The 23757-nt window shown below is 44.0% G+C and overlaps 9 protein-coding genes across 9 annotated transcripts; 4 read left to right on the forward strand and 5 right to left on the reverse strand.

Moving 5' to 3' along the window:
- Nucleotides 1–75: 75 nt before the first annotated feature.
- On the forward strand, nucleotides 76–877 carry O0I10_006181 (uncharacterized protein; the record flags this gene model as incomplete). The annotated part of the gene is made up of 4 exons (XM_058486213.1): nucleotides 76–275; nucleotides 339–456; nucleotides 523–585; nucleotides 656–877. The coding sequence occupies 4 exons, from the start codon at nucleotides 76–78 to the stop codon at nucleotides 875–877; spliced, it is 603 nt and encodes a 200-aa protein (XP_058343087.1).
- Nucleotides 878–1054: 177 nt separating this feature from the next.
- O0I10_006182 (uncharacterized protein) lies at nucleotides 1055–4192 on the reverse strand (the record flags this gene model as incomplete). The annotated part of the gene is made up of 6 exons (XM_058486214.1): nucleotides 1055–1724; nucleotides 1786–2879; nucleotides 2950–3055; nucleotides 3138–3223; nucleotides 3297–3783; nucleotides 3858–4192. The coding sequence occupies 6 exons, from the start codon at nucleotides 4190–4192 to the stop codon at nucleotides 1055–1057; spliced, it is 2778 nt and encodes a 925-aa protein (XP_058343088.1).
- A 651-nt stretch (nucleotides 4193–4843) lies between these two features.
- O0I10_006183 (uncharacterized protein) lies at nucleotides 4844–7023 on the forward strand (the record flags this gene model as incomplete). Its single annotated transcript, XM_058486215.1, has 4 exons — nucleotides 4844–5767; nucleotides 5831–5896; nucleotides 5956–6229; nucleotides 6290–7023. The coding sequence occupies 4 exons, from the start codon at nucleotides 4844–4846 to the stop codon at nucleotides 7021–7023; spliced, it is 1998 nt and encodes a 665-aa protein (XP_058343089.1).
- A 238-nt stretch (nucleotides 7024–7261) lies between these two features.
- Nucleotides 7262–7869, forward strand: O0I10_006184 (uncharacterized protein; the record flags this gene model as incomplete). Its single annotated transcript, XM_058486216.1, has 3 exons — nucleotides 7262–7478; nucleotides 7548–7679; nucleotides 7745–7869. 3 exons carry the CDS (start codon nucleotides 7262–7264, stop codon nucleotides 7867–7869), a joined length of 474 nt encoding a protein of 157 aa, XP_058343090.1.
- Nucleotides 7870–8260: 391 nt separating this feature from the next.
- Nucleotides 8261–9319, forward strand: O0I10_006185 (uncharacterized protein; the record flags this gene model as incomplete). The annotated part of the gene is made up of 1 exon (XM_058486217.1): nucleotides 8261–9319. One exon carries the CDS (start codon nucleotides 8261–8263, stop codon nucleotides 9317–9319), a length of 1059 nt encoding a protein of 352 aa, XP_058343091.1.
- Nucleotides 9320–10385: 1066 nt separating this feature from the next.
- On the reverse strand, nucleotides 10386–12978 carry O0I10_006186 (uncharacterized protein; the record flags this gene model as incomplete). Its single annotated transcript, XM_058486218.1, has 6 exons — nucleotides 10386–10934; nucleotides 10993–11727; nucleotides 11785–11886; nucleotides 11947–12217; nucleotides 12269–12510; nucleotides 12583–12978. The coding sequence occupies 6 exons, from the start codon at nucleotides 12976–12978 to the stop codon at nucleotides 10386–10388; spliced, it is 2295 nt and encodes a 764-aa protein (XP_058343092.1).
- A 139-nt stretch (nucleotides 12979–13117) lies between these two features.
- Nucleotides 13118–15328, reverse strand: O0I10_006187 (uncharacterized protein; the record flags this gene model as incomplete). The annotated part of the gene is made up of 2 exons (XM_058486219.1): nucleotides 13118–14966; nucleotides 15048–15328. The coding sequence occupies 2 exons, from the start codon at nucleotides 15326–15328 to the stop codon at nucleotides 13118–13120; spliced, it is 2130 nt and encodes a 709-aa protein (XP_058343093.1).
- Nucleotides 15329–15489: 161 nt separating this feature from the next.
- O0I10_006188 (uncharacterized protein) lies at nucleotides 15490–15768 on the reverse strand (the record flags this gene model as incomplete). Its single annotated transcript, XM_058486220.1, has 1 exon — nucleotides 15490–15768. The coding sequence occupies one exon, from the start codon at nucleotides 15766–15768 to the stop codon at nucleotides 15490–15492; it is 279 nt and encodes a 92-aa protein (XP_058343094.1).
- Nucleotides 15769–16587: 819 nt separating this feature from the next.
- On the reverse strand, nucleotides 16588–20248 carry O0I10_006189 (uncharacterized protein; the record flags this gene model as incomplete). Its single annotated transcript, XM_058486221.1, has 14 exons — nucleotides 16588–16650; nucleotides 16703–16906; nucleotides 16977–17080; nucleotides 17142–17214; nucleotides 17274–17392; nucleotides 17445–17639; nucleotides 17704–17985; nucleotides 18048–18197; nucleotides 18256–18487; nucleotides 18559–18664; nucleotides 18729–18829; nucleotides 18890–19194; nucleotides 19259–19912; nucleotides 19972–20248. 14 exons carry the CDS (start codon nucleotides 20246–20248, stop codon nucleotides 16588–16590), a joined length of 2865 nt encoding a protein of 954 aa, XP_058343095.1.
- Between the last annotated feature and the right edge of the window lie 3509 nt (nucleotides 20249–23757).

The following is a 23757-nucleotide window of genomic DNA, read 5'->3' on the forward strand; positions in this document are numbered from 1 at the left end:
ACGAAAAACCAACCTTCCATTTCTGCCTCACCCCTCTACCTCTTTTTTCCTCTCTCTTTTTTCTTGCATTATACCATGCCCGCTGAAACGAAGCCTGCCGAGACACCAATCTCTTTAAAACAAACACTTGAAAAGTCAAAGCTCCTCACGGCAAAACTGCGCCAGAATGACCTGCCACCAATCGAACGTGGTCTCGATCAGATTGACTCACAAACACACAACTTGATTTCCAAAGCGGCTCAGGGAGAAGATCAATCCAATGTGGACGTTCGAGCGTAAGAACAACAAGGCATTGACAATAGAACAGGATCGGTTTGGGCTGACGCCATTGTGTATAGGCATTACTTTTTATCCAAGGGTCGCGTGAATACCAAAGTCCTCATGCGCGATCTAGACACCATCAACTTGGGTGCAGCAACTGAACATCGGCAACCGATCCAGGATACAGACGTAGAGGTACGGGGCATAACACAGGATAGGATGCATAAAAGGTGAAGAGTGTACTCATGTGTGATGCAATAGGGCTATTTTGTACAAGAGCGTACGCGTACTATTGTGGACACTATCCAAGAAGGCAAACAAGAGGTATGATTGGGTATCTGCAGAGGAGGAGGAGGAGGAGACAATGAGGGTATTCATCATTCTTTTAAAATAGACGCTGGATGACATAATGGGTCAATTTGACTTGGATGTACAAACGACATGGCAAGATCTACGATCCAAGTTATGCGATGGTTATAGTGCCGAACAAGCAAAGGCTGATATGGCATCCATGAACATCACCAAATCCAAGATTGATCTCTCTCGGGTGCCTGCTGCTGCTGCTGCTGCTAATGCTAATGCTGCTGCTACTACTACCACCACCACCATCCGTTAACCCCTTCCTCCTTTGTAAATACACTACTACTCCTTTGCATGATAAACTCGTTTAAAAAGCAAAATGATATCTTTTTTTTTGTTTGTCATTATGCAATGTTGGTTGTTGTATATGGATGGGGAGAGAGAGCAAAGTAAAAGAAAAAGAAAAAGCAATGGGGGGAAAGGGGGGGAATAATTACATGTACTCTTCAAAGTCTTGAATTGGAGTGTACTTGATTGCATTCTTCTCCACATACTCGGCCAACATGCATTTGCATACAATGGCAGCATGATGTAATTTTGCAAAAGGTATAAAAGGATATCGTGGCTCGATGCTGGTACCCGCTTCTCCTCCAATCACGATGCCTGGGCCATATTCACCTTTGAGACATGCATTGTTGAATGTATTGGGGTAGTTGGTTCGGAATTGTTCATAACTGAGATGTCGATCCGCTTCTTTAAAGCGATTGTAAGCTTCTTCAAATTCAGCAAACGCCTGTTTACTTGCTTTGGTCGCATCATGGGTAACATTGGGTTCCACTTCCTTCTTGATCACATTGTCCAACTTTTTGGATGCTGAAGCTTCACGGCGTACAAATGTGTAGTATCGCACCATCCCCATCATTCGACAGCATAATGCATACAAATCGAGCTCCTTACGATCCTTTAGATTTCGAAGCACTTGACTTGAAAATGGAAATAGAGACTCCCAATGCCGTAGTCCAGAGTATTCATTCGTCTTGAGATCTTGATAATAAAAGCTCAATACATAGTTGAGTATCGCCTGAATGTGATCAAGTAATCCAGAGATCTCCGATTGTCGAGGATCACCACGATGCTTGTATGCTGTAGCCAATTTTCGAAACCTAAAAGAGTGATGATGATAAGTATCCATATTCACCATGTGTGAAGATGAATAAGACTTACATGACAGCAAAGAGTTTGCATTGATCTTCTGATTCAGCATCTGCTGATGTTGCATTCTTGTAATTGGGTTTTGGAGGTGATGGTTCAGACGAAGGCTGTGATGCTAATGTATTGGCTGCAGGAGTATCCGCTGAAGAAGAAGGTTGCTGATGTGAACGAGAAGGTGGTGATTTGGAGCGACATGATGAATTGGTGCTGGATAAATTGGATGATCGACGACGAGGAGAACGTGAACGGCGTCTGCTATCTGATCTTGAGCGTGATGATCGATCATGGCGATGTTTACGTGTGGATGGTGACCTTGATCTATGCCTTTGATGACGAAGATCGTCCGATGATGATTGACGACTATCACGTCGATGTCGCCTGCGATCATCAACGGAATGGTCTCGACGTTGATCAGATGATGTTCCTCGCCTTCGATCACTCTCTTCCCGATGTCGTGTGCTTCGCTTTTCATCATCATGACGTGCACTACGGTCTCGTCGTGTTGTTCGTGATGGTGATGGTGATCGGCTACGTTCGCGTGATGTTGTCGTTGTAGATGATGATGGTAATGGTGGTTGTGGGGGCTGTTGTTGTTGTGGTGGTGGTGGTGATGATGATAATGATGATGGCTGCTGCTGCTGTTGCTGTCCTCGATGTACAGGTGAAGGTGATGGACTAATGGTCTCTCCTTCCTCCAATTCACGATCCACAATGGTTGATGATGATGTTGATGTTGTGGTTGTCACTGCTGGGGTTGATGTGGATGACTCTGTTGGTTTTCTTTTTGGAATGCGAATCGTCTTTAGGAACTCTGCTGTTACTGTTCCTGTTGGTAACGTAAATTTGTCATTGCCAGAAGACGCTGATGGGGATGCTGGTGGTTCACGCTTGACATCTTTTTGCTTCTTGTTCTCTGATGTTGATGATGATGACTTTTGCTGTTCTTTTGATTCACGTGGAATGTCGATAGTCTTTGGTTGTGATTGTTGTTGTTGTTGTTGTTGCTTGACATTGCGTTCTTTCTTAACAACGGGCTTTGTCTCTGGAGTTGCAGCAGCGTTTGATCCGGATTTGTGCTTCACCTTGTATTTGCCAATCATGGTTACCTTTGATGATGATAATGTTGTTGTCAGCCTTATGCACACAAAGGAAAATTAAAGTAATGTAATGATTTACCTTTTCAGGTTGATTGTTGCGATCCTTCTCAGGCTTAGGGATATGAAGTACAAGTTTTGGCTTCTTTTTGACAAGAATGGACATGTGACCAGTGGTGGATACGTTCCTGTAACACAAATGATAAGCACCAATGTGAGTTTGGGTTTTGTGGGGGGGGGGGAGGGAATAAAGGGAAAAAAAGACGATACCTTTTCAGCAAGTTTGCAATTTTGCGAGTCTCCACCCGATCCTCCGAGTTGATATCCAGTAAATGATCACGGATCATAAGTAAATCCTGACAACAATTGAGTTGACTCATACAACATAAAAAAATATAAAGAGAGAGAAGGAATGGAAAAGAAACTCACAACACACGGACGTTTTTGCATCGGAGCTGGTGTCGGACGCTTTCCAACTGATTTGGCCGATGTGGTTCCTCGGGAAGCAGTTGCCGGCGTAGATCCAGATGAGCTAGAGGAATTCGAACCCTTGCGTTGAATTGTCGTTGCTGAAGGCTTCTTGAATAAATGCTCATCCTTTTGATTCTTTCGAACTCCCAATCCTGAAGCATTACGTTCCTTGCTCTTGTTGCCACTACCACCATCATTACGAGGTTTACTGGCAGCTGTGATCTCATTAAGGATATCTTGTACAGGATTCGCATTGGATGCATTCGATCGTTGCTGTTGTTGTTGTTGTTGTTGTTGTTGCTGTTGCTGTTGTTGTGATTGTTGTGATTGTTGCTTTTGAGGAACAACGGCTGTTGGTGTTGAATGGGAAGACTTATCCGTATCCAATTGCTTCTTTCTTCTGTACTCGTCATATTCCTTTGGAGACATGCCCTTGGTTTCCCGACTAGCAGAACAAACATGAATAAACATCCCTCAAAGTATATACACTTTCCATTACACGTCCATTCTTGAATATACCTTTCTCGGATGAGTTCATCTACATCACGTAGTTTGACACCTTTGCTTGGAGGATAATAGAACTTTGGCTTCTTTATAGGAGGATCCCAATCCGGATCTGGAACCACGTGATGTCGTTTCCTCAAAGCTGTACGGTCTAGCTTGGCTGTAGCAGGAACAGAACGCCAACGCTCGCTCGAATCGTCGAATCTCACTTCAGGAATTTGCCTGAGAATGTCGGGAGGAGGTTGGAAAGTGGCGTATTCCACACGGCCCTTGTAACCATACAATGTGCTGCTGAACCCGGCCAAAGCAAGGTCGCACACTTGTGCCAGTGAACGCACCTTTGACTCCATAGGTGAACAAGCAAGATTGAGGTGTAATGAGATAGAGACAACTAGAGATGTCAGAAGGGCGTAAAAGTATAAAAGGCAAAAGAGGTGGTAGTGGTGGAAAAAGGTGCACAAGAGAACACCAGCAGCAGCAACCAGCAGCAACCACCTGGTGCGGAAATGATGGCCCAATTATATCGCTGACTTGCCATTTTCCCTTTCTCTTTCTCTCTCTCTCTCTCTTTTAGCATTCCCTTTACGCTTTACGTATACGTATACACACACACACACAATGATCATTACAACAATCAATCCTCCCCTCCCCCATCAACAATGAATAGTGGCCACCCAAATCATCTGAAACATGGTCCATGCAAGTGGTTCATTCTTATTCTTTTCTTTGTAAAGAGCCAACACTCCTATCTTTAGTCATAGAGTAAGACGTAAATAAAGTATCAGGTCATATAAAAATATCATGTCTGTTAATCATGGCTGTTGATCCCTCGGTAAACGCACAAAGAGATGATGAAAATGAGTGATTGAATTGGGCGCGGTCACGGCGGTGAAACAAGGCTACTTCTTTCAGGCATACCACACTTTGCTTTAAACGACACACCCACACACCCGCTCATAGCCGAAAACAGCACAAAGAATACTTTATCTTCCATATCTGCAATGTCTCAAAATGTTCATTCGGAATGCCACCCTCCTACAGCGTCTACTCAGTCCAACTTTCGTATGGTCTCTTCCTCACCAACCACCGCATGTGGCTCCAGCGTACTCAATCTTGCCTCGATCTTGAATCCAATGCCGTCCTTTGACAGTGAGAGCGATAGCAGCACGTCGATCGCTCGAAATGAAGACCCTTCAGCTCGCCGTACTCCTCCCCAACACAAGGCATTGGCATTGGATCACTTTCCTTTGTATACGCACTCGTCTTCTTTACGAACACCACCCAAACCAACACCATCCACGCATATCACCAATACCCGCCCAGCGACTACTCTGATATGGCAGCCTGTGGAAACGCCTCGTGATCATGGTGGAGTGGAACGTACTTCATATCAAGATGCTTTACAATCATCATTACCGCCACCACCACCACCAACACCTTACACCAACAAGATGCAAAATAATAACAGCAGCAGTTACACCAATGGTTCTTCCGATACGTCGTCGCCATCATCATCTTCAGGAGGTGGCAGCAGTGGTGGTTTTTATTATTATCATCATCATCATTATCCAACACCCGAATCACCAGGATTTCAACACAATGAAATGGAAAGGAAACGCAGCTTTCATGATGATACAGCAAAAACAACAGAGCCAGCATTCAAGCAAAGGTGTCGTGATGAAATGTCACACGAGAAGAGACACAAGAATAAGATCCTCGCATCCAAAAAAGGACAATTACCAACTTCCCAGGATGGCGGGACTGGCATCATTGTTCTTGATCAGCATCAGCATCATCATTCTTCACCTCAATCATACGACGATTCATTACAACAACATCAACATCCTCCTCCTCCACAACCACGACCGCCTCACTCATCTCAACCATTGGAAATCCAATTTGCTATCAACAATGATTCAATGGTGGTAAGTCATTCTTTTATTGAAATAGACGCGCATCCATAAACTCAATTACTCTATTTATTGTAGGCTGCAGGTTCATCCACCCCATCAAAACCATCTACACCAACCCAATCGGTATCTTCTTCGGCTGAGGTCAGTGAGAGAGAGAGAGCATAACATTCATGCATGAAATACTGAATTTCCTTTTACAGATTAAGAAGGTACCCAAGAAGAGAGGCCGACCACCCAAACCCGAGTCTGAAAAGAAAAAAAAGTCGACCAACACCACTGGCAAGAACAAAAAGGCGCAGGCAGCCGCAAAGCAACAAATCAAGCTCTATTGTACATGCCAGACACCCTTTCAAAGTCCCTTATTTATGCTACCATGCGATCACTGTAATCAATGGTTTCACGGCTCTTGTGTCAATGTCACTCCTCAAACGGCAACCTATCTCGACTTGTATATATGTGATAATTGCACCAAAGGTATGTCCTTGCATTCTATCCTACATACAAGTACTATTTATTTACCATTGCAATCATTAGACACTGGCAAGAAGACGTCGCATCGACCTGTGTGTGCACGATCATCATGCAACAACCCATCCAACATCACGACCAAGGGTACACAACAATCCAAATATTGTTCACTTGAATGTGGAATGCAAATGGCACGAGAACGGCTATCACGATCACTACTCAAAGATGTGGGCAATGAAGATGCTGACTTGGCACCACTCCTTGAACAACAACGCATCTATGTGGGTCGAGAATTGGATGAGGATCAGAATCAAAAAGATATGGAACGTATTCGGAAACTACGCTGCGACAATGCCAAGCTCAAAGGTGAAGCCAAGGCCATTAATCGCAAATTGGAGCTGTTTGATCATATGATGGTGGCAATACAAGAACAAGAGAAGGCGACGGGTGTGATAACGTGTGGATACGATTCGAGACTGGGATGGCAGGACCAAGTGATCAGGCTCGTGAAGGGTATTCGACGTCAAGGCAACCATGTCATCCTCGACTTTGATGAGAAGAAGAGTGAACCAGAGTATTCGATATGTGAGCGTACCGGCAAATGTCCTCAGCATGAGAAATGGAAGGTGGATAAAAAGGCCGAGCTTGACTGGGAGCGTCGCATGTATCTGGATAAGATTGCATTGTACAACCGCACTCTCCACCATTATCGACAACGTATCAAGCAACGACTCCAACCCACTCTCGACTGGTCCTTTTTAGAAAATGGCACTATTCGACATGGCGACCAAGAGAATTAGATTTTATACCTAATGGATGGATACCACTTGTTCTCATTTGCCAATTAAAAAAAGAAGCTCTTTACGATACGCTCCGGCTTGGTATGGGTTGCAAAGAAAAAAAGCACACCACTCTTTCTACCTAAACTTTATATTGTCGTACTACGACATGTTATATCAGGGTACAAATTCCCATGCACCACCATCATCATCCACTCTTATATCCTTCTTCTTCTCTTCCCCATATAATAAATACATCATGGTCCGTGGAACAAATATTTTGATGAGAGCAGCTGGTCGTCGATTGTATACTACTCGTCCACCATCATCATCATCATCATCCGTTTCACTAGCCAACCTTGAGACAAGATGGACTACCATGTCACCTGCTGAACGCTCGGCCGTCACCAAACATCTCGAAGAAATCCAAATGGGAGACTGGAAAGCACTTTCTGCAGAACAAAAGAAGGCTACATGTAAGGATATCTACCCTCTTGCTCTCTCATGATGATACCATGTTGACTTTTTTCCTTTGATACATGTAGATTTTGTTGCATTTGGTGCTCATGGTGCTCGAACACCCGTCACCCAAGAAGGCCATGGCTTACGTGTTATTGCAGGTGTGGGTCTTGTTCTTGCCGTATCCTCGGGTCTCATGTATGCAACACGTGTTGGAGGTAAGAGAGAGAGGATCATTCGTTTTTTCTCTACAACATCATGACTGAAACCTGTTTTTTATTAGGTGCTGAGCATCCACACACTATGTCGGAAGAATGGAGACAAAAGACCACCGAGTATCTCAAGAGCCAAAACTCTAACCCGATTACTGGTATTTCCTCAGAAGGTTACAAGGGCAAAGGATACTAGATACATTTATATAAAAAGTATACGCTACACCCTTTCTCGTGCACAATACATAAACGTCTTGTACCCCCACTATGCTTTGTATATGATGTTGCTATGTAGGTCGGTTGTCAGGTTTACTCGGTCGTCATGGACAACGTGTTGTCATGCCTTATCAAATGTTCATGGATAAACAGCGTGAATGAGAATACCTATATCACCATTTGAGATGAAGATACTATCATACATACATTATAGGCTACCCGCCCCCCTTTTGGGCACCCTAACGAATCATCAAGAATCATCAAGAAACCACTAGCGCATGAATCATTTTGCCAGTCCGTTCCGCAAAGTCCCCGGTTGCTCATAAGACATTGATACCGAAACGTTTTATTACTTGCAAGGATACGACGACATGCAATTGCATTGGCTCTCTAATACTGAGTCATCGACGAGATTACCACCCGAGCTCATCAACACCATCCTCAACTACATGCCACGATGCGATCTATATCAAGCTGCATTAGTTTCAAAAGTATGGTATGCACATGTGATGCCACGGCTGTATGCTCATGTGTGTATATGCACTGGGTTTGACTGGGTTTGCTTTGTGCGTACAGTATTGCAACGGGAGCATTTTCAATTTGGTGCCAGCGTACGATCGCTTGTTCTTAAACCATCACCAGCACTGGCTCCGTCAAGGCAGTTTCAGCATCGAGGAGCACCAAGGGGATACACATTGGCTGAAGGCATTGATCGAGAACGCACGGGACTAGAAGAAATGACGAGCAATTATCCAGAGATCGATACAACTACCAAGGAAGCAGAATGGCTCAATAAGATGGTGTCTCAACGTGAAATGCAAGCAGTATTGGCACGATTTCCACAATTGGAGTATTTGGATGTCAGTGGTTGTGAACAACTTGGAGACTTGCCATTCCCTTCTACTTTACAAGGTGCTTGGTTATCATTGGTGCGTGGTCTCTCTTCGGATGGCTTGCTTGCTCTCACACACGCTACAGACCTTGTCCATCTCGACTTGTCATTTTGTCTACAAATTGATGATCAAGCCTTTACAAAGGCTATTCGCCACTGGCCACATCTTACCCACGTTCGTCTCAATTCCCTGTACGGCTTAACAGATACCAGCATCATTGCCCTTGCCAACAATTGCCCTAATCTCGAGCTTCTTCACTTGGTTCGATGCTGGCAAGTCTCCAATACAGCTCTCTTTACATTGGTGGAGCATTGTCCAAAGCTTGAATATGTATCGGTTGCCTATCTTGGTCGTGCAGATGAACAAGGTGTTGGCTCTCTTGTTGTACGACTTGCCAAATTGAAATGGATCGACATTACAGGCTGTGGCATCAATACCTTACTCAAACCTATGTTTACCGAGAATTGGAACAAGACACGTGAACAACAACAATGGGATCCTGTGGAATATCGAGATGTTACTATCGCTTTGATATAGAAACTTGTTTTATGTATTGGGTAATACAATGGCTTTGTACTATTTTGTACGCGTCTATCTATCTATGTTCGGTATTCCAACAATGTACAAGCGTAGTTGACAAAGAAAGGGGGATACAATTAACAATAATGGGAAGTCCAATAGCAAGTAAAGAAAGCTAATAAAAGAAGCACTAGCAGGAGGATTGGATGGGGATGAAAGTCATGTGATGTTGTTAGTATTCATAATACATCCAATCCTTCATCATCGACTTACCGCGTATTGCTTCTTGGTGTCTCACCCACTAGGGTGGACTTGCTCGAGCATGATCATCGACTTGTTACTTCGGTCAAGCTTGGTACTGTTTTTGACATTCGATCTTTTTCGACAGCTGTGCAGCTTCTTGACACTGCAGCTTTTTGGCAGCTCTGCAGGATGCCCAAATGCAGACGAGAGAGCTTCCATATGAGAGAAACAAAGACAATGAGGTAGCCAAATACATTGAAAATGTTTGTAATACGCGATACGAGCCCTTGGTGAGAAAAGTGAAAGAAGCAGCCAAAGAGGATCAAACTGGGGGTGTTCAACATTTATATCGTTTCACAATACTGCTATTGCATGAGCCAACTTTGATCCCACCTATAGGAACCCTCTCGAGAACACAATGATAGAAAATGGGTTGTTGCATGAGATAAGCACATTTCTCATTGTTGATGCTGATTGCATTGGTTCGGTGAGTACGAGATAAGGGTGGCGTGTGATTGTTGTTGGTGTATGAATCTAATTATGGTGCAGTGACAACATCTATAATGTGTGTCAAAACCTCTATCACATTCCACACAGCCACGGGTAGCAAGCATTGTCGATCCATCATTGATTCTCAAAAGAAGAGAGAAGAAAAAGAAATACGTGATTGACGAGAAGAGAAGGAAAACGATAGGGCGGTTGCCATGAATGCGATGATGCTGCAAACCCACAAAGTATTGGATGATGAATCAATGTATTTTTGGTTGTGATGGTAAAGGGATGCGTGGTGATATTAATACATGTCATGGATAAGGTTGTATATATATTACATGTCTTCTACTTATAATCCAACACGCATCAAGACTTGCTTGTTCTTTTTCCCCTTCCGTTGTTTGCCCTTTTGTGATTCTTCTTGCTCTAATGGCTCATTGTTGACGATGGATCTCTCACCTGCCCAAGCATTGAGTTGGGTGTAGGATGAATTCTTGCGGAGGTTAGCGATGGCATGGCGCTGTTTAGGTGCGGAAGGTAAGGATGGGAAATGAGGATTACTGCTGCCAAGAGTAGGAAAGTCGTTTTCCTTGGATGTCGATCTAGATCCACCACTACCACCAGCCCATGCAGTACGTGAGCCACCCACAGAGGCTGATGAAAATGTCACTGGTGCAGGAGAACTGGGTCTTGAAGTGTGAGGTGATGATCTTGGAGATGATGATGAAGCACCACTAGCTGCAGAGGCAACTCGATCCCAAACACCAGCCTTGGATTTAGCCGTACTACGAGTACCACCCGACTTTGTGTTGCGAGATTTGATAACTAATACCCGAGATGAAGTGCCATGACCAGCAGGACCCTTGGTTGATGTATCGAGTGCAGGGAAATTGTTCATCTATAATAATAGCCGATTAGGAACCCATCATCTTGTGCCCAAGGTAAAAATCACTTACTGAAGTTTGCTTGTTACGCCATGCACGCACAATTTCCCATTTCTTTTCCTGATTATCCATTAAATCTTCCACTCCTTTGATGATCTTGGAAACATGATCGGTATTTGCATCACAAAGGTCCACAATATTATCCACGTAGGTATCCACATCCGTCTCGGAATTGCGATAAGAAGTAGTAAGGTGGCGGAATTGTGCGACCTTTTCATGGCTCTTCAACATGTCAAAGATACGTTCCAAAAATGCAGCATGGCGAGAAACGACTTCAGGTGCTGCAGATGATGACGCTGATGCTGATGATGATGACGCTCCTGCTGCTGCTTGAGAAGAAGATGAAGATTCGGCTCTTGAACTAGAAGCTTGCGTACGAGGATCTTCTCCCAAAGATGGCCAATTCTCTGATAGCGATCCAAAACCAGCAGGACGTCTAATTCCCTTTGATGATGAACTTGTTCCACCGCTTTTTGAAACTTGTTGCCGTGGTGCAGAAGATGGTGTTCCATTGATGTTGGGGAAATCACTATCAGATAATGCTGGTCCTCCTCTACCAGGCTCAGGTTGGCGCCGTTGCTCTTCATTATTGCGTGCCTTGTTTCTACGGCTGCGGTCTCTATCACCACCTCCTCGTGATCCACTTGCACTGCTACTGCTGCCATAGTCAAAGTTGACATCCACACGTCGTGCTTCGGTTTGTCGAGCCCGCGAAAGTCGTGCAATGGATGCACCATGCTCCTCTACCTTTTCTCATACACCAATATTAACTCATAATCCACATGAACTCGTAATTCAACATACCTCGTGAGCCTTCAAATCGATATCCGTTTCAAAGACGACAAATTTTTTATCCAAGCATTCTCGATAAAGACACAAATAATGATCCTTCTTAAAGTGCTCTTCCTATAATCTCTAATTAATCTCTCATATATGCATATCCCTTTACCACAACCTCCTACGTACCAAGCTGTCATAGTTGACATAGTACTGATGACGAACGCCTTCACGAACACAAATATGGCATTGCTCGTGCTTGTCTCGGCAATGTTCAAACAATTCGTCGTTGCCGTAAAAGTTGATCTTGCAGAAATGACATTCTGGATGGCCCTTGAAACCAGTATCATCATCCTTGTTGAGCGCCTTATCACCCACACGAATATGCTTCTGAAGCTGATGCCATGAATACAACGTATGCTCGTGAGCAAAGATCTTTTTGTTCTTGGTACACAATTCACTAATGGAGTCCATCAATACATCATCCTATCCCATCCATAGTAGTACATACCACAAGAATCGATCATGCGTCTTTTTGACGTGCTTCCTCAATTCTGGCCACCCACCATCACATGCAATGTCGCATTCTGGATCAGGGCAATTGTATTGCAACAAAAGCATCGTGTCCTGGTACACCTGCTTCTCCTCAAACCGCAACCCAAGCTTCTTGTCCACAAACGGAGTATCGTTCAATGAATAGCTGTCAAATGGCTTCTCCTCATCCTTGGTGAAGATCACTGTTGGTTGCTCAGTCTATTATCATTCATATTAGTCACCCCTCCAATGGATAGATATACAACACCACACACGCATGACATCACATACCTTACAATAAGCACAGTTTCGTGTTTCATATAACGCTCTTAAACGTAGCGCACACAAGTGACAAGTTCTGTGATCGCAGGCACCAACAGCATAGGTCACAATGGGTTCGGTACAAATAAAGCAGAGCTCTCCACTAGCTTCAGAGGAAGCATCGCTGTCCTTATCCTTGTCATTGTCATTGGATTCAGGTGCTGATGCATTGGGTGTGGCGGGTGGTTTGGGATCCTTCTTCTTAGCATGGTGGTGGTGGTGGCGACGTTGACGAGGTGCAGCAGTAGCCGTGTCATTTTTGTTGTCCTTGGAATCCTGATGCTGTTGCTGTGGTTTCTTGTTGCGACGATGGTGGTGTTGCTTCTTTTGAGCAGGCTTTTCGGTGGGAGCGGTATCTTGAGCCATGAGCAATGTGGAATGGAGGAAGGTGGGGAGAGAGAGGAGGGGTTGTAAATATAGGAAAGGAACAAAGAAAACTTGACTATCAATATAAGCTTTATTTCCGCACGTGTGGATGAATTATTCAATGCTGTCGCTGCCAATACTACGTTACTAATCTTTTGGCTGCGGCAAGTAATTGGGCTGGGGCTGTGGATGTTGTTGCTGCGGTGGATGGATTCATTAACTGATCGAAAAAGTCATCCCAAAATGTCTTGTGCCAGTATCGTTTAATGTGCTCTCTAAGCACCCATCGTGAAGATCCTTGTTGCTGCGCCACTTTGCGTACACGGATTTGGTTACCAAAAAGCAACCAGTGAGCAATCCCTGCAAGACCCCAGTAATCAAGAGCCCACGGTAACCATGGCGATGAAATGGGTGGATCAATAGTGCCTGGTTTCACTGGTCGCCATCTTGGATAGATTCGTATGTTGGGTGATGAAACAAGTGTCAAATCCATGGCACGCCCAAAGTCAATAAAAGCGACTCGATCACCTTTGGAAGGGGAGGATTCGATTACAACCACATTTTCCATCTTCACATCACCATGAATGATACCCGCTCCATGAAGATCACAAAGTGCATCAAGAAGCTCAATAATGATACACAAAGCACGTGCTTCTGACATGGCTGATGTCAAATACTTCAAGCGATGTTCATTGAGAGCGTCCAATAAAGTCCCATGCTTGGCTAAATCCATCACCATAAAAGTTGTCGTTCGATAGGCATAGTATTCGTGAACGGCTACAACATGCGATGGTTGCTTGCAACGTTGCGCAGCTTGTCTCATAATGTAAAACTCCCAAGCGTTGCACATAACCGATTCCACCTTGAGTGCCAATGATCCTTGAAGTTCGTATACAGATGAAGTGCCACCTTCACCAAGCTTCCTCTTCATTGTGTATCGTATTGTGCCAAGATTAAACTCTCCCTCCAGCTGTGGCTTTCGCTTCAACTTGAGCATATCATGGTATCCTTTGTATTCTGTCACTGGTGGATCATTCACTTGCTCCAAAAAACGTTTCACCACATGAGCTTCATATGGGATTGCAATGATTTGTTGATGCTGTGGTGATGATGCCGGTTCAACCTTTGCGGATACTTGATGCTGCTGCTTCTCAATGATAGCACCTTCCACCTCTTTTTGAATATGACCATCAGGAAAGATCTCATCCACAGCAGGTATTTCTGGTAGCTCAATCTCAATTGGCTTTGATAGTACATCTGTTGTAATCGATGATTCCTCACGCGATGTTGTAGATGGTGATGAAGGTTCTTTGGTAATAGGCACTGGCTGGTGATGCTTCATGTCATTGGATGAATATGGCTCTTTAATTGCTGGCTGCTGCGGTAATTGCACTTGAGGAGAGCGTATGACAGAAACCTTTTTGCTGAGGATGATTGGTCGCTTTGCCAACAGTGATGCTGTGGTCGTAGAAGATAATTGTGGCACCAGCTTGGACCGCTTATTATGTTGAGCAGCGGTATGGGTGTAGGATTTGTTGTTGCTACTATCATGTGATGCTGATTGTATGTTGTATGGTGATGATGGCTTGGTGATCATAGAACGTCGTGCCCTATTTGGATGGCCCGTGCGTAAGGCACCACCTGTGACAGCACTTGCAGCTGATGTTGATTGACGAGTCATGTTGCGCTTTGGCCATCGTGCTCGTATTTCTTCAAATGATGTCTCCACGCCATATCGATAACATTGCTGCAACATTGCTCGACGTGCGTTGATTGCAAGCTGAAAATCAATCATATCCAAGAGAGCTACAACAGCTCGTGGCGTAGCATCATCCCCCTGTTGTCGTACTTTTGCGCTGTGCTTTTCTTCTTCGATGATGATGGGTTCTCGTGTTGTACATGTAGCCTGCAATAGGTGCTGTAGACTTTCCACTGGTTCGGCGTTGTTTTGGATGCCATGGTTCAAGGTGGAGATTGCCTTTTCGAGGCTGTTTGTGAACAATGATCAGATCTCTTTGTGTTTATCAAACGCCCCTTTTTGCTTCCCACACACAACTACCCCATCATACCTTTGATGATTTGTATAATACTTTGCAGCTTCTTCATAAAGCAGAGCAACATACTTGCCGATTCCCTTGCTCAACATATGATCGTACACCCATCCTGGATCAGCAAGCTGATTTGCATACTGCAACCAAAGCTGTGTGTATCGCACATCATTCTTGTAACGTCGATCATTCTCAAACTGTGTCACCGTATCGTGCAACAATGTAAATGTTTCTTGTGGATTGTGGCAAGTCGCCAACCTCGCTATGCTTTCCCCCAACGGATCCTTTAGTGCAACTAACATCGTGTGATATGTATGTGAAAGAAATGGGGTGGAATTTATTTTCCAAATGCGCTGTTTGATGAATCATGAAAGTTGATAATGTAATATGCAATGATGGGACGGTAGAAAAAATGCGATAGGGAGGAGAATGAAAAGGCATATCATAAGCCAAGATGATAGTATTACTGTTGACGCGGGTGGAGAGCATCTTGATAACCCGTCATCGAGTCCCAGTTACCAAGTTCGGCTTCTGAGGAGGTGGAGGCAGTATCAACGCTTGCATTAGATGCTCTACGCTTGTGTGTATTGGTTTCTTGTTGTCTTGATGCAAGGAGTTTAGAAAGATCATCCCAAGGCAAATCGAGGAAACTAGAGTTCTTGGGAGTGACAATGCTTGGGTCCTCATTGATGAGGTTGGGAACAGTCTTGATGTGTTGGAGAAGCTTGTATCCAGGATCCATTTTGTGTATGTGTATAAAGTGTGTTGATGATAAGAGAACTTTGATGATTGTTATCAAAATTGAAACAGCTGCCAATCTTTTTATACTCTTCTGCAGCGTGAGACACCTGCTTCTATATATGGTAAAGGCCTGTTTATGATGCAATTTTTGTCTGGAATGAAAGCGCTTATGGTGCCCCCAAATTATGATTGGCTGGACAAATTATTCCCCACAACGTGCACCCTTTTTTTAGCGCTTGATGACTCACTATAGCCCTCGGAGCTCACTCTGGCAGCTTCTCGACTCACCCATTATGTCACTGACAGCTCCGCCTAGAATGGGGCCTCTGTATTGAGAAAAGACTTGATTGAAAGAAAGACCACAAGGCTACATCTCATAATTTTCATGGATGATCACTATGATCAGGATACATAGCAGATGATAAACTTATGCAATACGTGCATCCGCGGAAAGTTTTGATCATGCAAAAAGGGGGACGCGACCCCACAAATTCAGGGGATGGCCGCGGCACACCCTCCGCGGAATTTATTCTTCCCACCCACTAATGCACAACTTTTCCCTTGCGTGCCGCATGGACCGAGCGCTAATTGTGAACCGAGGTTCACCTCGCTTTGTGCCACAGCAGCAGTCATTTCTCTTCCATGGAAAATCTCTTTGTTCACATGCTGAGTTTCGATACACATCCACCACGCACATGCACTCTTTATCCCTCACAACAGCATCGTCACAGACAAATGTATTAGAAAACTTGTATTAGTTAAGGGTACAAAAGAGGAAAGTGGATGATACGCAAATGATCTCAATATACGCCACTTGACTCTAATATCGATAGGCCCAATATGATGCATTCGTCACAAAGGTTTCATGTTTCTCTCGTTCAATCTATAGTAGTTGGCTTAATACTAGACCGAAAGTATTTTTACAAACGACCTACCTCGTTTTGTATTTGCTTGTGTACCATGCATAAGTAATCCACGTAACTCAGCTGATTGAAGGTTGCGTCCTCCACCAATGCATTCATGCAATCCCGTTCATCATCCAATCCTTGTCTTACAATACGCAATGCCTTTGTCGCCTTTTCTTCCATCAACGCTGTAAATTTTTGGGATAATGGATTGTCGAGATGTGGTACCTGCGTCTGTGATGATGTTTCAGAATGCGACTTGTCAACAAATATCCCTGGAAATGTAACCAAAACAAAAACTCACCAGCTGGGTATCCACCTCGCTCAAATCACACTTTCCAAATAACCCTTGTAGCAGTTCTACAGAGGTGCTGCGACCGATCCAGACAAAAGTGGCATCAGGTCCCTCTATAAAATCGAAACATAAGGAATTTCTCATTGCAATACGTTCCTTGCACCACCACCTTACCTATGAGATATACCCCATTGGATTCCAGACGGTCGTACGATAGTCGTTGTAGCGGTATCCCACTTTGGTCATTCTTACCATGTATATTTGCATTAGATACTTCTTTGTCTAAGCAGCCATTTTAGCACTTACAAGAAGAAACATGTGTACTGGCACCATCCGTGGATAAAGCCAACGAGCCATTGAGCCTACGCCCATGCACTTTGCTCTCCTCAAATTATGCGCACGACCATCGCTTGACAAGGTAGTATCTTACAAAGAGATATAAGCAATTACATAAACCAACTTGGGCACATCCCATACCTCTTCGCAAAGCTGCCGATTTTTTGAGTCCTAGCATATACAGAGGAAGCACTTTGAAAGATTCGGGTAAAATAAGCTGTCCTGGTGACGCTGATGATGCACAATGCTTTCGATAAGCAGCCAAGATCCTAACGCATTCGCCATCTAGTTGGGTCATCATGTCTTGTGGTAACTTCTTTCCCGCTTGTGAAATTACTATAATGCAATGTGTGTGAGTTCATACATGCTTTGTCGTTTGATCATTCACCATCCAACCTACTTTGCTTAGCGAGAATATTCATGCTGGTATCTAGATCCGCTTGCTTGAATAAGTTGCTGATATTGGATGTCACAGGTACCCGAATATTGTGGATGCGTACTCGACGATGGCCATTCGCTGTGGTGTAAAGTAATGCACATTGCAAGTGAGCTTCGCCTTCATCCACCTTGCCATCATGTCGAAGCGTGAAAGCAACAGCTTTGTCAGCATCAATACCGGCAAGCTCCACATCTGTGCTGTTCCTCATGAAGAAGTTGCCATATTGCTCATCAATTGTGAAACCTAAAATAAAGCGAAACATGCATGAGATGCTTTTCATCATGATTACTCTTTTGTTGAATTACCATTTGAACATCTCACGCGTAATGCAGCGTTGTATCCTTGTTCACGAGTAAGACTGTGATTGAGCATGTTTGTAAACGCCAATCCATCCTTTGATTTGTTGTAGTTTGCATAATAATGAGATTCACCGCCAGTCATTGCAGAGAGCGAACCTAAAAACATCAATATTAGATCGCTATTCCCATTTAACCATCACACATGTATGCTCACCTAGCGTGCTGACATCCACGTAAGCGTTCATTGGGAAAAACCAAGTATCCACACATATGCCAAGGTCGACGCATTCTTTGCCTATCGTGCTGTAGAGTGTATCTTGTGGAACGAGAAGTTGCTTTTCCTTATCAGTCCCATACAATGCTGGATTGTCTCGATTCTTCAATGCTCCTACGCCTGTAGTTGGTAGTATTGTTTGGAACACGTGCAATTTGCCGCCCGTGGATTGCTATCATTATAAACAAAGCAATCATTTTTAGCTGAGTGATCGTCAAATCAAATTCGATTTGGTCTTGTTACCATTGACAACATTCCGCCTTTGATCGCAGATCCAAATGCAGCGGTCTGTGCGCGATTCTCAGCAAACAACGTTGGTAGATTGGAAAGCAAACTTTCAATCACTTGTCTATAGTGAAGAAATTGACGTGTGAGTGCTTTGATTTATGGTGTAACTTCCTCGGCATCATTACCTTGATTCGTGTGGGTCAACGAAAATGGCATCTTGTGAAAGCGGTAGGAACATGTCATTCACATCGGGCACAACGAGCATTTGGGCTTGATCCAACGTTGACTAGAATAAGTGCGAGAATAAGCGTTGTATTCTTGTCACCTTATCACCAATTATCATTACCGATAGATTGAAGAAATGGACCGCTGTGTCAAACGTCATAATCCCCACACGTGCACCAGCTGGGAGAGAAGCCTTTTTCGAGTACAGGATTTGCTGCAAGGTGGTGCAAAATGTTTCAAGCATCCCACTACGTGCTGCACTGTAAGAAACATCGGCTGCAAAAAGAATCCGCAAAGGCACCGGTTCCCGATTCCAATAAATCTTTGGTACTTCAAATTCAACGCTTCCAAGTCGTAATTCGGGTCGTTGATCAAGATCCATACGTTGGCCGGACATGTCAAGATGACAAAAGTAATCCTCAGGCACTATCCATTTGTTCCCATCATTAGATTCCCATGCAAAAGCGTCAACGATTCCATTCAATCGTACCTCCATTAGTGAAACCACACAAGTTGCATACAAATTTGCGGCCACCATCAATGAATTGACATCCCGGATTGATATAAGCCTTGCAACGATTACAACGTATAGGGCCATCCTCATTAGTGACGCCTGCCAATGGAATAGGTTGATCATTTGGATGCAATGGTGCCAGTGGCTGGACAACAAGACCAAATGGCAAATGGGTATCACGATCCAATTCTGGTGTATATGGAAACTCCCTGAGAGTAGTACGTAAGAACCTTGGATTACAATTGCCTTGATCGATGGTATGGAAAGGAGTTGTTGATAGAGGAAGTGGAGATTGAGAACAAGTGCCATAAGGCTCATGCTGATACATCTGCTCATCTTGTAATTGAATCTCGACAGGTGATGGGATTTGATTCGGATCAATCTTGGGTTTAGGCTTTGGAGGTGTGGATGGTTGTTGTTGTTGTTGTTGTTGTTGTTGGTAACTAGATGTTGGTGCTGATGTGCCTGGATTAGGTGGTGGTTGTTGATAATTGCTACTAGGTGGTGTTGGATATCCAGAGACTCCTGCCATTGGTGCATATACACGTTTGGAGCGACCGGGTCTAATGGCGTTAGGCTGTTCTCTTAAACTCATGCCGCCCATCGATGAAGATAGCGTATCCATTGAAGCTGAAATAGAGTAGTATTAGGAATACATGTATATAACACACACTACTTTAAGTTTGTACCTGATGGTATTGCCTGTGGTTGAAGAGGCAGGTTGTTTTGTGCTTGGAGAGCAGGCTGTTGTGGAGTAGGGGAAGCTGATTGAACATTGCCAACAACAGGAGGATGCTGAAGCGGGATTGCACCACTTTGTCGTGGAAGAGGTGGTTGGTTCATGGATGGTGTACCTGCACCACCAGCATGAGATTGAACCCCCGGATAATACCCTTGAATAGCTGCATTACGCCCCATTACTGCCGGATCGGAAGGTCGAGGTGGATGTGGCTGCTGCTGATGCATACTTGATCGAGAAAGAGAGAGCGAATATATTACGCGCTGTGCTCGACATCTATTCGCTGATGAAATTCAAGCATATAGGTGGCCAATGAACGCCCCTCAGGTATTGGGGATCAATGCGTAGTTTGTGATTGTTGTAATTACAGTTTGTTGACAGCCACATGGATCAAAAATAGTGCATGATGTTATGCTATCTTTATCATACCTTTATTTCCATCTAAGCTATGTTGATTTACAAGCAAGCAAGAAGGCGATATGTAACCTAGCATACAAAGTTCAAGTACGGTAATAACCAATCCTTTATTACTTCCTCTTGCTATGTATCTATTTTGTCATCACCATCGCCATCTTCGTCCTCCGTCATCATTCGTAGTCGTGCTCCTACTCGCCATCACCGTCCTTAAAGTCGTCCTCACCAATCATCCAAAAAGGCACAGTGGAAAAGAATGGGACCTTGCAGGCTTCGTTATAGATGTCATTGTCGTAATCGTCGTAATCGTTGTCTCTATAAATAAAAAAGAAAGCAAGTTAGACCATCTGATATTAGAATGATGACGATTTCGTATACCTTAGGCGATCCTCTCAAAGGAAGAAAGCAAATCAGAAGGAATTCACAAACCAAATCACTACCATACGAGCAACGTCGGGCGATCCCTTGTCTTTAAGAAAGCACTGCACGAATCACGCAAGGCCAGTTCGATCCATGGCAAGGAAGGACATCACTCACGTAGAGTCCAGGCTCACAGTTGTCCTCATTCATCCTCCCCAAAGAAAGAATGATCCCCAATCCAATCCTTCCAATCATTTCCCACCTCATGAAAAGAAATCCTCAAGGGAAAGAACGAGCCTATCACGAGAAGAGCGTGTTGGTTAAACACATTCACAAGCTGTTGCAAATGCCCTTTTACCTCAACACGGTAGCCATGCTCTTCCAAAACCCCATAGTCATCGACCCATCAACTCAACGCAGGCCTATAGAGCATTGGACGCGTTCCAAGAAGCTTTTCCAGCACACTTGGCTAGTGCAGAGCGACGCAGCGGCCACTTGATACAGGCTGGAACTTGAACCCAAAGAGATGATGATGCTGCCCCCAAGTTGCATTGCCTGACCAAAGAAATCTATTCAATTCATTATTAGCACACACATACAATAAAACACCTCTTTCCATTGTTTGTTTCATTGCACTTGCCTTTTCCATATACACAAGAACCCCTTTGTTGTTGGTGACTGGAAACCGAAAACCATGGTGTAGTAGTGCAGTTGAGCCGAAACAAAACGCCAAACCAGCCAACGCCTTGAAACCAAACTTGTCACCTATACAAGCTAACACGTCAATGGAACCAGTTCGGCTGCAACATTGGACTCTGAATGTACCTGTTGACACCAAGCGTAGAGCGGGAATAGCAACGAACAAGAGGAAGCAACGATATCGCCATGGCAACCACCAACCACCAACCACGCTCATTCCTCAGCACCTGGACACGCTCATTCCCTGACAATGCTTGTTCAGAACTGTACTGATACCTCACAACCAACAAGAGCACTCTTTGATAACACATTACCTCGATTGGGATGTCGTGAATGGGGTAAAAGTAGAGGAGGGAGAAAGAGAAGAGAAGCGTTGTCTCAAGTCGTGGAGCTACAGTTCCCCAAGTTTAAATCCCCCTACCGCTATTACACTGAGGCCACTCAATGACCCCCCACACACACCATCCACCCATCATGATCATCACCCTCACGATAGACAACAGGTACACGTAAATAAAAGAAATGATCCTGACGTATAGCAAAAGGGTGTGTGCCATTTATACTTTACATGATAATGATGATCCAACAACAGCCATTACCTTACTACCAAGGTTAGCTCGAATCATGAAAGTTAAATGATGGGCATGCTGGGCTGGAGCAAGACAATCGTTCGTACGCATTGGATTGGACAACAAAGGTGAATGGGAGGAATGGGCTATTAGCTGGCAGTTTACAAATAACTTTGCAAAATGATTTTTGTGAAATTGGATGATGTTTTGTGTTTGAGCGTAACTCAACCAAATCCTCTCGGATCAAGAAAGTTTAATGATGGAAATGATGGGCTGGGGCAGGGCAATCGTTCGTGTGCATTGGATTGGACAACAAAGGTGAATGGAAGGAATGGGCTATTAGCCGGCAGTTTACAAATAACTTACCACTTTGATTCTTCTGATATTGGATGATGTTTCTGTGTTTGAGCATTTTTCAGTCAAATCTCAACGGAACAACAAAGTTGAATGATGGGCATGCTGGGCTGGAGCAGGACAATCATTCGTATGCATTGGATTGGGCAATAATGGAGAATGGGAGGACTACGTATATTAGCTGGCATTTTGAACTATTCCTAAATAGTGTACAAGAATCATGCATCGCCTGTGCTGAATGACTCAAGTTACACAAACACGTCTGCTGCATCTTTTGCTCTATTATAGTCATACTACTTTGCATTAAACAAAGACCACTTGTCATATAGCATCACGCTTACAAACATAAAGGTGCCTGTATCTCCAAACTTTACAATCAAACGTGGGCTCTTTAATAGATCAACGTGCTTGTCGGGGCCAAAGGAATCTTGTGTCAAAGTATGAAGTTCATCGTGGGCGATCCCAGATTTCGCAATGTCGCCACCAGCCAAACTGGATCCGGGGCTCAACCTCTTTCGACGACGACCAAAAAAATATTTTTTGGGCTGTTTGCGACATTGAACGCGAAACTTTCACATAAGGTGCTGTTGGCCAAGCCGAGCCCATTGCTGTAATAAAAAGCCCACGTTTCATTGTAAAGTTTGGAGATACAGGCACCTTTATGTTTGTAAGTGTGATGCTATAAGAAGAGTGGTCTTTGTTCATTGCCAAGTAGGTGGACCCTGGCAGAGCAAAAGATGCAGAGGGTCATGTTGTGTAACACAGCTACGTTTGCATGAATGGAAGGGTCAATGTATAATTACTTTATGGATCATCTAGGAACAGGCATGTATTGCTAGCTAACGGCCACTTTTATCCAATCATCATTGTTGCGAGATCCACTGCATGGGAACGATGCTCCTGCTCTAGACATTCATTTCCATGATTAAAGTAGGTTGATCCGAGCTGATTTGACTGAGCTGCGGTCAAAGAGAGATTACATCACTCTGGACATAGAGCACGCTCGATGTAGCTCAACCGATGTAATCTTGTGTGAGCGTAACTCAACCAAATCAGCTCGGATCAACCTACCTTAATCATGGGAATGAATGTCTAGAGCAGGAGCATCGTCCACCTACAATAGAATGCACAAAAGTTGGGAATGCACAAAAGTGGCTATTAGCTGCCAATGTATGACATAAAAGTGAGGGTTGCGTACCTGTCATGCATTGTCCCTGAAGTCCTGACTTTTTAGCTGAGTTAGCCAAAGAGGTCCTTCTGCATCTTTTGCTCTATTATAGTCATACTACTTTACATTAAACAAAGACCACTTCTCGTATAGCATCACGCTTACAAAGATA

Source organism: Lichtheimia ornata (assembly GCF_029851405.1).
Source record: "Lichtheimia ornata isolate CBS 291.66 chromosome Unknown scaffold00026, whole genome shotgun sequence".
NCBI classification, from domain to species: Eukaryota; Fungi; Mucoromycota; class Mucoromycetes; order Mucorales; family Lichtheimiaceae; genus Lichtheimia; species Lichtheimia ornata.